This window comes from Ceratotherium simum, chromosome 22 (assembly GCF_057802395.1).
Source record: "Ceratotherium simum simum isolate JZ-2026a chromosome 22, ASM5780239v1, whole genome shotgun sequence".
Taxonomy (NCBI): Eukaryota; Metazoa; Chordata; class Mammalia; order Perissodactyla; family Rhinocerotidae; genus Ceratotherium; species Ceratotherium simum.
This window is the reverse complement of record NC_141921.1, coordinates 5918417-5931885: the sequence shown is the minus strand read 5'-3', so window position 1 is coordinate 5931885 and position 13469 is coordinate 5918417. Positions and strand designations below refer to the sequence as shown.

At 55.4% G+C, this 13469-nt stretch overlaps 1 protein-coding gene across 1 annotated transcript in view; it reads right to left on the bottom strand.

The window, feature by feature from the left end:
• LRP8 (LDL receptor related protein 8) overlaps positions 1 to 13469 on the bottom strand; it is a 78396-nt gene that overhangs the window by 21758 nt on the left and 43169 nt on the right. Inside the window, 7 exon segments of the mRNA XM_087445912.1 lie at positions 2821 to 2946; positions 3021 to 3140; positions 6461 to 6583; positions 7403 to 7525; positions 8448 to 8582; positions 8585 to 8827; positions 11962 to 12090. Of these exon segments, the coding sequence (XP_087302038.1) occupies positions 2821 to 2946; positions 3021 to 3140; positions 6461 to 6583; positions 7403 to 7525; positions 8448 to 8582; positions 8585 to 8827; positions 11962 to 12090 (999 nt within the window).

Genomic DNA, 13469 nt, shown 5'->3' with positions numbered 1-13469 from the left:
CAACTACCACCTCCTCTGCTTAGGGCCCCACTGCAATGTTCAAGAAGGGGCAAACGTGAGCATTAAGTATTTTAGAAAGATGAATGAGGCTGCAGTGCAGAGAACAGACATCAGGGCTAGGGGTGAGACTCGAGGGAGGAGATTTAAGGAGGTCGTTGTGAGTCCTTAGTTTATACAGAGAGAGTATTTGGGGACATGGCAAGAGATGAAGCTGCAGAGGCTGGCAGGGCCAGATCACAAAGGGTCTGTGAGCTAGGTGAAGAGTCTGCACTTTATTCTGAGCCACTAGCTGGGGTAGGATGTGTGTAATATATGACAGATTATATACATGTAATGGAGACAACACACAACTGCCTATGTATACACAAACTCATTTTCAGACTTAGGATTAGATTTTAGAAAGATCATCAGCGACCCAGACATTCCTGGCTGCTCCATAGGGAGGGTCACTGTCCCACAGGCCTAGGAGGGCACCCAGCACAGGTGCCACTCCCCCAGCCTGTTCTCAGATGTATCGGGCTACTCTCAAGCACCAACACTGAGGGGTAACACCTGTCCCTGGAGCTACCTATGCCTTCTCCCCATCTTGTTTTCCAGCTGACACTTCTGCAGGCCACCTGGTCCCTGTCACTGTGCTTCTGTGCCAGGCTAATGTGTTTCCCGGGGCAGGGTGGGATCAGCACAGAGCCATGTGGGGCCCCGGGTGGGGGCTATGACCCGTGTGTAGTGATGGAGACTATTTCCAAGCAGGGTGAGGGTGAGAGCAAGGGCGTGGTACAACAGAGAGCACAGGAAAATAGGGCTCCCAGTACAGGAAGGAGACAGGAGGAGCGCTGGGTTCAGGGCCCAGCTCTGCCACTGACAAACTGACTTTCCTCATCCCAAAATGAGAGCGATGACACACTTGGTCTTCCTCAAGGCAGGAGCTGGGTCACAGGGTATCTTGTGGTGATTTTTACTGAGAGCTGTGACTATGACAGGAACCCTGTGTGTTTATGGTTTGAATTCTCGTGTAACTGCACTTCAGATATTCATCTGTGGGGGTTTTGTGTATACATGAGCAGTTGTGTGTTGTCTCCACTGCATGTATATAATCCGTGTTGTATATCACGTGTCCCAAGTGGTGGTAAACACAGGTTGCATGTTACATGTGATGTGCTAATATATGTGTTATACAGTTTGGGTGGTATGTTTTTGGGTATATGGGCTACATGTCAATTACTGCGCCTGCTGTCTTGTTATAATCTATGCATTGTGTATTGTGTTGTACATCTGAACTCCAGACTCATATATCCAACTGCCTATTCAGTACTTCCACTTAGATGTCTGAACAGTTTTCTTAAACTTATCATGTCCAAATCAGTGTAATATTCCCCCAAACCTGCTTTTCTCACCATTTTTCCCAAGTCCATAAATAGCAATGGTATTTTTCTAATTGCTTGGCCAAAAACCTTGGAGTCATCTTGGACTCCTTGTTTTCTCTCACATCCCACATTCAATTCATACAAATCCTGTTGCTTGAAAATAAATCCTGATCTTCCAAATATATCCAGTCTGTCCGCTTCTCATTATTCCTACTGCAACACCCTGGTCCAAGCCACCATCGCCTGCCTCTCTTCTGGATTATAGTCATGTGATGGGATATGTTCTGAGAAATGCGTCGTTAGGCGATTTCATTGTTGTGCGAACACCATAGAGTGTACTTACACAAACCTAGATGGTGTAGCCTACTACACACCCAGGCTATATGGTACTAATCTTATGGGGCCACCGTCAAATATGTGGTCCGTCATATATGTGTTTCGTTGACTGAAGCATCATTATGTGGCACGTGACTGTCTTGCAAAAACCTCTTAAATGGTTTCCCTGCTTCCTCCCTTGTCCCCTACAGTCTATTTTCAACACAGCAACCAGAGAGAGCCTGTTAAAATGTAAGGCACACCATGTCCCTCCTCTACTCAAAACTCTCAAAGGCTCCCCCCTGACTTAGAGTAAAATCGGAAGTCAGCCCTTATAATGGTCTAGAAGGCCTTTGAGTCACCTCTCTGACTTCATCTCCTCCTATTCTTCTTGCTCCAGTGGCACTGGCTTCCTCGTTGTTATCTGAATACACCAGGCATGCTCCTGCCTTAGGGTCTCTGCACTTTCTGTTCCTTCGGCCTGAAATGCAGTTCCTGTACATAAGTGCATGGCTCACTCCTTTACCTCCTTCAGGTCTTTACTCAAATGTCAGTGAGGGGTTCCTTGACCACTCCATCTAAAACTGTGACCCACTGCCCTCCTGGATCTCCCTGTCCCCTTCCTTACTTTACGTTTCTCCTGAACCCTGATCACCATCTGCCATGCCCTGTATTTGATCTATTTATCTGATTTCTTGTTTGTCTCACCCCCGAGGATGTAAGTCCCATGAGGGCAGACAGGGATTTTGCTTACTGCTGAATCCCCAGTGTCTACAACGTTAGGTGCTCAGTATAAAGAATTGAATAAAATGAGAGTTCAGTTGGCTGAACTGATCAATGAATAGGTCTGCACGTGTCATGCTCTGTGTGTGGGCTGCCCAGGCTGTGTAGTCCAGTTTGTGTCTATACGTTGGGTCCTGTGCGAGTGCAATCTCTGTGGGCTGACTGGGTGGCTCTCTGCAGTGTCTGTGTGGGTGTTAGTGTGCAGTGCATTGTGCGTATAACATATATTTGCACTCTGAGCACAGTGTCTGCCCACGCATGCATGCACGCACATCCGCTCCTCACATATGTGGAAACGTGCTGCTTTCTGTACCCCCTCAGAGCTGCCTGCCTGCCCCCCACCTTTGCATGTCCATACCGACAGCCTTGCAGTTCTTGGTCAGTGTGTCCATCTCGTAGCCAGGGTGGCACTCGCACTTAAAGTAGCCTTTGTAGTTGACACAGATCTGGCTGCAGGCGTCTGGGTCCTCACACTCGTCAATGTCTGTGGGGAGAAGCAGAGGTCAGAACTGGCAGGAGGATCTGCCTCTGCTTGAGGGGGTGAGGGGAGGGTCTCACCGCCACAGGTCTTCTGGTCCAAGAGCCGGTAGCCTGCTGGGCATGTGCACTCAAAGCCAATCTTGAGGTCGGAGCAGATGTGGGAGCAGCCACCATTGTTGTGCAGACACTCGTTCAGCCCTGGGGAGGGACGTGGGCTCCTGAGGGTCCAAGAGCCCAGACTGGGGTGGAGGCAGGGCAGGGGTGGGGCCTAGAGCTGCAGCAGACTCAGGGCAGCAGAACTGCCACGGAGCCAGTGTGCTCTGCAACCTCATCAAGCCTCAGGCTCATTAACCAGGTGACTGGGCGAGAGGAGGTGCAGAGAGGGGCAGATCCTGGCTCAAGGCCAGACACACAGACAGGGACAGAGTGGAACCAGAACTCAGGTCCTCTGCCTCTCAGGCCAGGGCTCTGTCCACCACCAGGCTGGAGGCAGCTAGGCTAACTAAGGTCTTTCCTTTCACAAACACGTTTCTTACAGCTCCTCATTCCTCGTGACCTTAGAGTTCAAGGGGCCTGCGTGTACCATGTTCAACCCTCAGGATACCCCAAGAATCCTTCTGAAGTGCCCTTACTTGAACATCTCCAGCCTCAGGGAGCCCACTTCCCTCCTGAGGCAGCTAGTTACCCCTGGAACAGCACTGCCTGTTATAAAGTTCTTCCTCACAGGATCGGCCACCCTTTAGCTTCTGCCCCCACTCCCAGCTCTGCTGTGTGGGGTTAGCCACAGTCCAATGGCTCCCTCAGAATCTCCTAAAAGCACTGATTTCTGGTCCCCTGCCATTCAGGTGGCTTTCTCTGGATACACTCCATCTGTCCATGTCCCTCTCTGGACAGGGCCCAGAGCTAGTCTGCCACCCAGAAGGGGTCTGAACAACAAAGGTTGGCCCCTGTTGAGCTTTTGGTTATCTGCGACTCCCAGGCCCTTTTCTACACAGAGCTATTGCTGAGTCAATTCTCTTCTACCACAAACTAATATGATGGATTTTTTTTCACTTCCTCTGCTCTTAGCACCTATCTCTATTCCTATACTTAGTCACGGGCCTGGTCCTGGGATTACCAACTGCTACAAGGGATGAAGGGACGCCAGGAGGACATCTGCTTCCCCCGACCTACACTCCCCCCACCTTCTGGCAGGGTCCTAGGGGAGGTCAGGGAGGCTAGGACCAAGGCTCACCCAGTTCTCACAGCATCTTCTGAGCTTTAGAATCACAGAGGGTTAATTCTGCAAGCCAAGGGAAGGTGCCATGCCACCCCTCTGCCCACCAGGCTCATGCACCACCACTCCAGCCAAGCCAAGCAGAGCTGAGCTGAGCCAGCCATGGCCATGAACACAGCTGGTCTGAGCTGCCCACCCCAGGCCATGCACAGCTGTGGGTGCCCCACCTCCAGCCTGAGCCATGCTTAGGGAATGTCCCCCTTTACCCCTGGGCCTCCTCCTGTTTCCCCAGGACGTTGGCGGAACTGAAAGAACAAGACCACAGCAACCTCATGACTGAGGGGCCGGGGGTGACTCAGCCAGGCCCAGCCCTGGGAAGCCCCAGCCTCTCAGGGTAGGCTGAGCCATGAACTTTGGGGTGGTCTCTGTGGGGTACCACCTCCAGGAATCTGTCACTCCAGCCTTTCTTGACCACTCCCACACCATATTATTCCCCTAGCGCCATCCATTCATTTGTTCGCCGACTCACTCACTGTCTCATTCATGCATCTACCCACTTCCTCCCTCTCCTTTTGCAGGTAGCAGCAACTCAACAACTGTATTTACTGAGCACTTGATGGACTGGCATGTGTAGGATGGCTCTGAAAGGGGAAAGGAGAGAGCTCAAGGTGATTCAGTTGTCTATGAAAGAGGAAGGCACAGAGTCCTCCAGGGCTGAAGTAGGTTGGGGCTAGAGAATGGGTAATGGGTCTGGACCTGTCCATCTGTGTCCCCTTCCCTGGAAGGCCAGCACCAAGGCAGAGGCTGAAAGGGATTCTCTGGGCCTTCCCAAGTCTATCTAGCCAGGAAGTGATTCTGCTGGGAGGCCTGCAGGGGAGGAGAGGGGCAGTGCTCCAGAGAGGTCCACCATGGAAGGAAGGGGCAGTGTCACTTTCCCCAGCACGTGCATACACCTGCATGCGCACACCTGCATGCATAAACACACACGCGCATACACACACACACACACACACACACACACACACAAGCTTACGTGCAGAGGCGCAGACAGGCCCATGCACTCCACATTCTCAGACGGGGGAACACACACAGAGACAGACATGTGATGCAGTTCCCTTGCTTTACTCAGAGAAGGAGTCATGGATACAGATACTGACCTCTCACCAGCACAGAGACACAAACGCATGCGTACCTACTTCTCTTTGGTGTGTCATGCAAAAGACAAGAGAGAAGAGAGTCTAGTCGGTTAGTAGTCCCTGGCTAGCTCCAAAGCTGGGTGGAGCAGGGGTCTAGGCTCAGTTCTCCTGCTTCCCTATCCTCCTTTCCATAGGTTCCTTCTTCTGGGACTTTTCTGGGCAGGGCTTCTAAGGGGGTAGTGGGGAGTCTGTCTCCTACAAGCTCAGATGGAGGCTGAGTGACCTTCGCCCAGCTACTCTTCCTTCAAAATCAATTTTTAAATCTTCAAAAGGGGCAGAAACATTCTGTTCTTGGGGGGCTCCAGAGAATGAAGCTCCTCTGAGTGCCCAAGAGGGGAGGTACTGGGTGAATGGGTCTGCCAGGAAGGTAGGCTCTGTCTTACCAGGAATTCTCTGGCCAAACCCCTGACCTCAGAAGTGAACCTTCCTGGAGCCCTTACTGGGTTTCCAGCATGTTCTCTGGGATGCCCACCACACCTACAGCCCAGACTCTCCCGTTCTTTTTACCTTGGAACCTACCCTGACAGCTCTAGCCATGAGGACAGCCACCTCATTCTGCTCCTCACTCATGTCCAGCATGTAAGTGTGGTCTCTCAGAAAGTCCAAGCTCCTCAGGGCTCAGGATGGTGCCCCCTTCTGCTGCTGGGTCTGCACTGCTCTTACCCAGGCCTGGCCTGAGCTAGGTGGCCTTGAGATGTGCCTTAATTGGCCAACTGCCTACTGTCCCACCTCTCCCTCTGCAGGAACTCCTGCAGGGGGCTGGAAGTCCTCACAGGCCAGGGCAGAAACACTGAGGAAGAGAGGACATTTTAGACTACTGAATGTAGAAGGACTGAGGAGGAGAGGCCGGGTTTGTGAGAGGAAACATGATTTTTGAGCACCTGGGGTGGAAAGGAAAAGCCCTTAGATTTGTAGAGATGCAGAACAAGAGGCCCCAAAGGCAGAGAGCCCTGCCTGAGGCCACAGGACAGCGCATGAGTCCAGAGAGAGGGTCAGAGGAGAAAATATGCAGAGGGGAGGCGGGGGCCTTGGCCCAGATGCCAGGAGGCGGCGTGGCAGGGAGGGTTAGTCCAGCAGTAGACAGGTTCTGTAGACAGGTACTGTACCACACTCTTTCAGAGGCTCATCCGACCAGTCCCGGCAGTCCCTCTGAGCATCACACACTTTCCCGCCGTCCACACACTCGCCACTCTTACACTGAAATCTGCGCGGACCCTCACATGTTGACTCTGTCGGGCCAGACAAAAGAGTGGACAGCACCTGTGAGGCCTTGGGCAGGGAGGGCTGGGCTGGGCCGGGCCCATGAGAGGCAAGCAGAGTCCCAGCCCCAGTCCCCACTGGTCTCTAGAGGGTGGCCCAGGACAGACCGCTGAATACAGGGTTGATGAGAGCTCTGCTCACAGGACAGGACCCTAGGGATAATCAGGAACCCAAGCATCAACTAGCTTGGCAGGGCCAGGGGTCTGCATCTGATCTGGCAGTCCTGGGGCCCTGGGAGGAAAAAGCAGCAGCTCTACAGAGATCCTGGGGACTGGACTGAGCTTCTGAGGGGGACCTTTGCCCCAGAGGCCCTGGATAGGGGACGCTGCCTTACTGCCCAACCCTTTATCCATTTCCACAGATGACCAGTAGGTCAGGGTCCCTGCTCCTACAGGGGGTGAGTGATGACCAGAGAGCCATCTGAGAATTAAGGGGGCTCCCTGGGGAACAGGACCCTGCCTCTGCTCAGACTGGGAACTAGTGGGAGACCTGCTTGGAGGCTTGGACGTGGACAAATGGTGGGGGCTGGACTTCCTGCAGTGCCCGTTCGTGTCTCCCTGGGGGGGGACATGACCCCCTTTCAGCTTTTGCAAAGTCCTTAAAAATCTAGTTCTGGTGCCACTAGGACCCCAGGGAGGGGATCCGGGTGATTTAGGGGCAGGTGATGCTCTGCGGGAAGACGCATCTCAGGGACCAAGGGGAGACCTCTCCCAGCTCTGCTCTCCGAGCCAGGGGAGAGCTCAGGGCTTTTCCTCACGGAGGATGCTGCCCCTTGCCTCCACACGCACCCTGCAGGCAGCCAGCTTCGTCACTCCCGTCTGGACAGTCCTGTTCCTGGTTGCAGAGCTTGACTGCAGGGACACAAGTCCCATCCCCACACTGGAACTCGTCCCCACGGCAGGTCCCCAGTGCTGCCAAGAGAGGACAAGAGGAGAGAGTCAGAGCCACTGGGGTATCGGGACAGCTGTCCTCCCCCCACCCCATATCCACCCCTGGCAAGATCAGAACCAGTGGCTGAGCTTGGGAGTCCTCAAGGACACCTGGCCGAGGCACTTCCAGTATACAGATGGGGAGACTGAAGCTCAGAGAGAGGCAAGGCCTCACCCAGGGTCACACAGCACTCTGGCTGGCAGAGCCAGGACTAAAACTCAGGTCTCCTGTTTCTCCTCCACCGCCTCTCCCCAGAGCCACCCCCCCAGGGCAGACACCTGGCCTTCTTTTGAGTTTCGTGTTCATTACTTAATGACTTCATCCCTTCAGCAAACCCTTCCTGGGTACCCACTGCGTTTGGGGGCACTGTGCTGGAGTGGGGAACCCAGAGACTGCTAGGAGCCTCCTCACCCTCTAGGAGCTCAGGGTGCAGAGGGGAGCTGAGGAATGAACAGCTGAGGACCGCACAGTGGGAGATGTGCTGTAAGAGAGGGTGTCTCAGGCACCTGCGGTGGCCCAGGGGAGACACCCAGCCCAGCTGGGAAGGTGGGAGGAGTCTGGGCCAGGCCTTAAAGGACAGCAGGCCCAGCGGGTAGGGAGGGTTGGGGGCGTTACCCAGGTCTCCAGGCACTGGAACCAGTGGGGGACTGCCTGGGACGGAGAAAGGCAGCAGTGGGAAGTATGACAGGGAGGCCATCACCAAAGGACACAGGTACCCGTGAAGACCCTTGGCCTCTGGAGTTAGACCTGAGCTCCGCAGCTCAGGAGCCAAGTGACCTGAGCCACGTCACTTCACTTTTCCCAGGCTCACTCTCCTCCGCAGGCGAGTTAGGAGGCCGCGCCTGGTGGACGGGTGCCAGGCCGAGCGGCGGGGCCGCGCGATACGGGGCGGCGGGGGCTTACGGCAGTCGGCCTCGTCCGACTTGTCCTTGCAGTCGCGGTCGCCGTCGCAGCGCCAGCCCAGGTGCACGCACTCGCCGCTGCGGCAGGCGAACTGGGCGGCGGCGGTGCAGGCGGCGGGCGCAGGCGTGGGCCCCGGGCGCGGCCGCACAGCTGGGCCGCCTCGTCGGCGCGGTCCTCGCAGTCGAACTGGCGGTCGCAGACCCAGCGCTCGGGGATGCAGGCGCCGCCGTCGCCGCCGCAGCGGAACTCGCGGGGCCCGCAGGCCGGGTCGGCGCAGCCGCGCTCGTCGCTGCCGTCGCCGCAGTCGTCGTCGCCATCGCACACGAACACGGCGGCCAGGCACGAGCGGTTGCTGCACTGGAACTCGTGCGGGGCGCACACTGCGCGGGACAGAGAGCCGGTCGGCCCGCCGGACCACATCCCGGCTACCCGGGCCCGCCGGTCTTGCTGCAGGGGCCCTGACCCTCACCTCTGGGCCAGAAGGAGCCCCGCCTGGGGACCGAATGGTGGCCATGTGGTCAGAGACGGCAAAGGGGGCTTCCGTTCCGGGTCCTGCCAGGGTCATGCTGGTGACCTTGGGCAACACCCTGCCGCCCCCCACCCCCAGCCTCCCCAGCCTCACTGGGACTGAGAATTCCTGCCTGCTGCCAGCAGGATGGTGGGACCAGGAGAGTCTCTAAAGCTGCAGAGCAGTGCCTGTCTTGAAGGACTTGGTGATGTTCCTAGGAAAGGTAACATGGCACTGACCCTTCCAGGGAACAAGGTGTGGGGCTGTTTCCATACAGCACAGCTCAGGGCCCACCTCGCCCCCAGCACTAGCCCATCTGAGTGCCGGGGCCTGCCATCCAAGGCCACTGGCCTGGAGCCACTGCTCTGCTCCATCACCTCACACACCCTGGCTTCAGCAACACTAGACCATCTGCACATGTTCCCACCTCTGGGCCTTTGCCCAAGCTGTTCTCTGCTGGGTACCCACCTCGCGCCCACCATCTCTACATTCCACAGTGATGAGTTCTCCTTCTTCAAGGACCCAAATTCCACCTCTTTCATAAAACGCTTTGTGCTCCTCTGCTTGGGAGGTCTCCCTCCACCTCTGCTCTCCTTTCAGGTGCCCTTCACAGGCTGCTCAGGTGTCTGGGTCTCATGTCCTTCTTCATCTGCCCCCCCATCACAAGCTGCCTGGGGACCAACTGCGAGACTGACCCACCTTGCCCTGAGGGCCTGGCACAGAGCTCCCTGCAGTGGGTGGATGTGAAGTGGATGGATGCTGGACCAGCTCGGTGTGAGGAGTAAGTAAGGGACGTTCAGCAGTTAAGGGCACAGATCACTGGCCCTGCCTGCGGCCCTGGGCTTCCCCTCTCTGGTGGACTGCTCTGAGCTCAGAGGTTAGGAGGGCCTTAGAGACCACCAGACCAACTGCCAATTTACACATGGGGAAACCGAGGCCCAGAGAGGGGAGCAGCTTGCCCAGGGTCACACAGTCAGTCCACGGTGACGAAGGAACCAGATCCCAGGTTTGCGGCTCTTCCTTCCTACTCTGACTCCTCTCGGCCTTCTGGTTTTCTCCTCCCTTCCTAGAATTAAGTTGTTTTCAGATCAGTGACCTCCATGCCTCCTTCCCTCCTTCCTGTCCTCAGACAGCCCAAGAAGAGGTCTGAGGGCCCATGTGGGGTGCGGATGTAGTGGCTGTGGCCACAGGTAACATGGTGGTGGCAGCACCAGATCTCTCCACATGGGGGCGCCCAGAGTCCGTATTTTTATTTTCTGACAGAAAAATGTCCTTTTTTCATTGTTATTGAACATAAAATAGAATGATGTCTTCAGTTTCACAATGTAGGCAGCTCTTGTCAGGTGTTGCTGACAGCTCTATCAAGTTTCTGACAGATGTATTTTTCCCCCTTCTGGGCTTTCGGGATGTTGGGATGGTGGGAAAAGCACACACTACCCTGTGATGTCTGCCTCTGAAGATTATTCTGATGCCTAGATTAGCTCTCCTCCTTCCTGTCCAGACTCAGCTTGTACACGTCCGGGGAGGGAGGACTCACTGTGTTCAGAGTTCTGGGAGGAAGTGCTTCTTTATACTGAATTCTCCCTGAGGTTTTGAAGCTGACAGCAATTTTGAGATCTATATTCTCCAGCCTACACCCAGACACCCCACTCGCAGCATTCACAAATGGAAGAAGATCTGAGGGATGAGAGAAGGGAAAATTCCTTTTCCTTTGCCCAAGTGGTTGGCAGCTGTAGCAGAGAAGCCCAGTAAGACCTTCTAACACCCGTCTCCTATAGTTAACAGGGAACATTCCTGCCACAACATGCCCTAGTCAGGGCTGTTCCCATCCCCTGCCCTAGTGGCTGAGGACCCTTATGACTGAGGAAACATCTGATTATGGGGGGTGAGGAGGGAAGAGGATTCTCATTGATCACTGAGGCCCCACAAAATTATCACAGCTGAAGGAACAAGCCAGTGCCGTCACTGCGGCTTTGAAACTGCTGGACCCAGCCAGGATCTCCTGCATACCCAGATGCTTCCTGCTTCAGACACATCCAAACTCCAGACTTAGAATCAGAGTGCTGTGACTCAGAAGCTTCCAGAGATGGCATTTCCCCTGGGCCAGGAAGGATGGATAGGATGCAAATACAGAGGCTGGTGGAGGGAGTGGGCTGGGGCGGGCAAGTGCCTGGCAGAAGTGACCGCCCAGATCACAGCCTAGTTATCGACAGCCAGTCTGTCTCCCCCATTTATCGTGAGCTCCCAGAGGGAGGACTGTGTAGGATTCACCTCATCGTCCCTTCCAGAGCCTGGCTCCAGGCCTGGCACACAGTAGGTGCCCATCAAATTGAAACAAGCACAGCCCCACTGGCCCACAACCTGCTGGCCTGCTCCCTGGGAAGGAGATAAGCCTGTGTTTGAGGCTCAGTGATGTGGAACAGTCCCAGTGACCACTTCCATCTGTCACTGCCGAGGTTGCTGGGAATGTCTTCCCCGCCCTGTGACATTTGTGCTCAAATCTGAGATTTCAGCAACAGTCGTCCTTCACACCTCAGGAATCTGTCCCCCTCCCCCCGACACTTCCAGTGCCTTGGCCCAGGCCACCACCAGTTCTCACCACGGCCCCCACCCTGGTCTCCCTGCCCTTGCTCAGAGATCGGTAGAGACTTATGGAATGGATGAGCAGATGTCAGCATGGTAAGAACTCATGGGGGCTTTGCTGTCCAGACCTGAGTTTGAATCTCAGTCCCATCACTCAGCTTTGGGTCCTTTTCCTCATCTGTCTGAGCCTCAGTTTCCTCACTCATAAAATGCAGATGATAACGGCTGCTGATGAGGTGATTGTGAGGATGAAGGAAGAAAATGTCTGCAAAGTGCCTGGCCATTACTAGTGTTCTGATCAGTACCCTTTCCTCTCTACCCCCCACGCCCCCTGGAGAGCCAGGACCCTCCCAGAAGCAGCCGCTGCTCCCTGAGCTGCCTCACCACGCTTGGCAGACCCTGAGGATGAGACCCTGGACTCACAGGTGGCACAGCCGGCCTCGTCTGCTCCACTCTCGCAGTCCTTCTCCCCATCACAGCGCCACGAGGCGGGCACACACTTGTGGCTGGTGGGTCCACAGCTCAGCTTCTCTGCGGGACACACCTGCTTGGCTGTGGAGACAGATACACGCGCATGTCTTAGTCAAGGGGGACACAGGATATGGTGCCAACCAGTCCTACTGCCCGGCCCCAGCCACCTGGCCTGAGGCCCTGGGAATCCATCAGGGCCTTCCTACCCCATGTCTGTTTCTTCATCTGAGAAGAAGCCCCTGTTTGCCCCTAAGACTTTGCAAATCCTACATGGGACCCCACCACTGCCCTGCCTAACACCCTTTCATGGCCCCCTGGTCCCTGGCACGCAAGACCCTCCTTGATCCGACCAACCCCTGCCTGCCTCACCGGCCCCACCTCCCCCCTCCAACCCTCCCTTTAAGCTCCAGCAACATGGAGCCACTGTACCCCGCATTCTTCTCTGCCATTTCCCAGCTGTATGCCCTTGAGCGAGATATGCCCCATTGGGCCTCTTTTTGCCTTCCAGATCAATGACTCCATGATCTGAACCTGTAGATTTGAAGGGCTCACCAAGGCCCCAATGACTCCCCTGGTATGACCCACCCCACTCCAAGCCTTCACCCCCGGCGATGATGCTGAGCCCGCTGCTGAGCGCAGTCGCCGCGTGGCAGGGCCCGGCGGGACCACACAGCTATAATTACTGCAGCTGCAATCAGAGTCTGACTCAATCAGGGGCCCGAAGCCCCAGGCTTGATTCTCAATTTGGAAGAAAGAATGAGAACCCTGATCAGCGCTGGGGATGGCTCTCATCCTGAGCGTCCCAGGATGACCCATGTGACAGACTCTGCCGAGGCAGATGCATCTCAGACCTGCACGGCTGGCTCCCTGCTGCCTTTCAGGGAGTACAGGAGGCCTGAACTCAGTGGTCTCTAGGATGTGCCAGGCCCAGTGCTAGATGCTTCCATTTAATCTTCACAATAACCCACCAGGGTGAGGATTATGACGTGGCCTCCAGCACAGAGGTCGAGGGCACGGGCTCTGGAGCCTGGCAGCCTGGGTTCAAATCCTAGCTCCATCACTCAGTGCCTATCTACCCCGGTCAACAGTCCTTATCTCTATGCCAGTACTATTCCCTGTCTCATGGGATTGTTATGATGACTAAGTTAACGTCCATAAAGCACTCAGAGAAGGCCCAGCCCAGTGCTCATTAGTGATACCTACTATTATTCTCCACATTAACAGATGAGGACTTGTTTATTCCCTCATTGAGCACCTACTGAGCACTGCTGTGCTACACGGTGGTAGCCCCGGGTCTGAGTCACACTGCTGGTAAAGAACGAGTGAGGGTTCTAAGTCAGCCATGACCAATGCCAGAGACTGGGCACAGTCTGCTGCACCCCAGAGGCAGTGGGTTTCGGTGCCTTACCCTCAATTTTTCTCTCTGACCTCAGACCAGTTTCCCCTCCTCTTACTTCCAT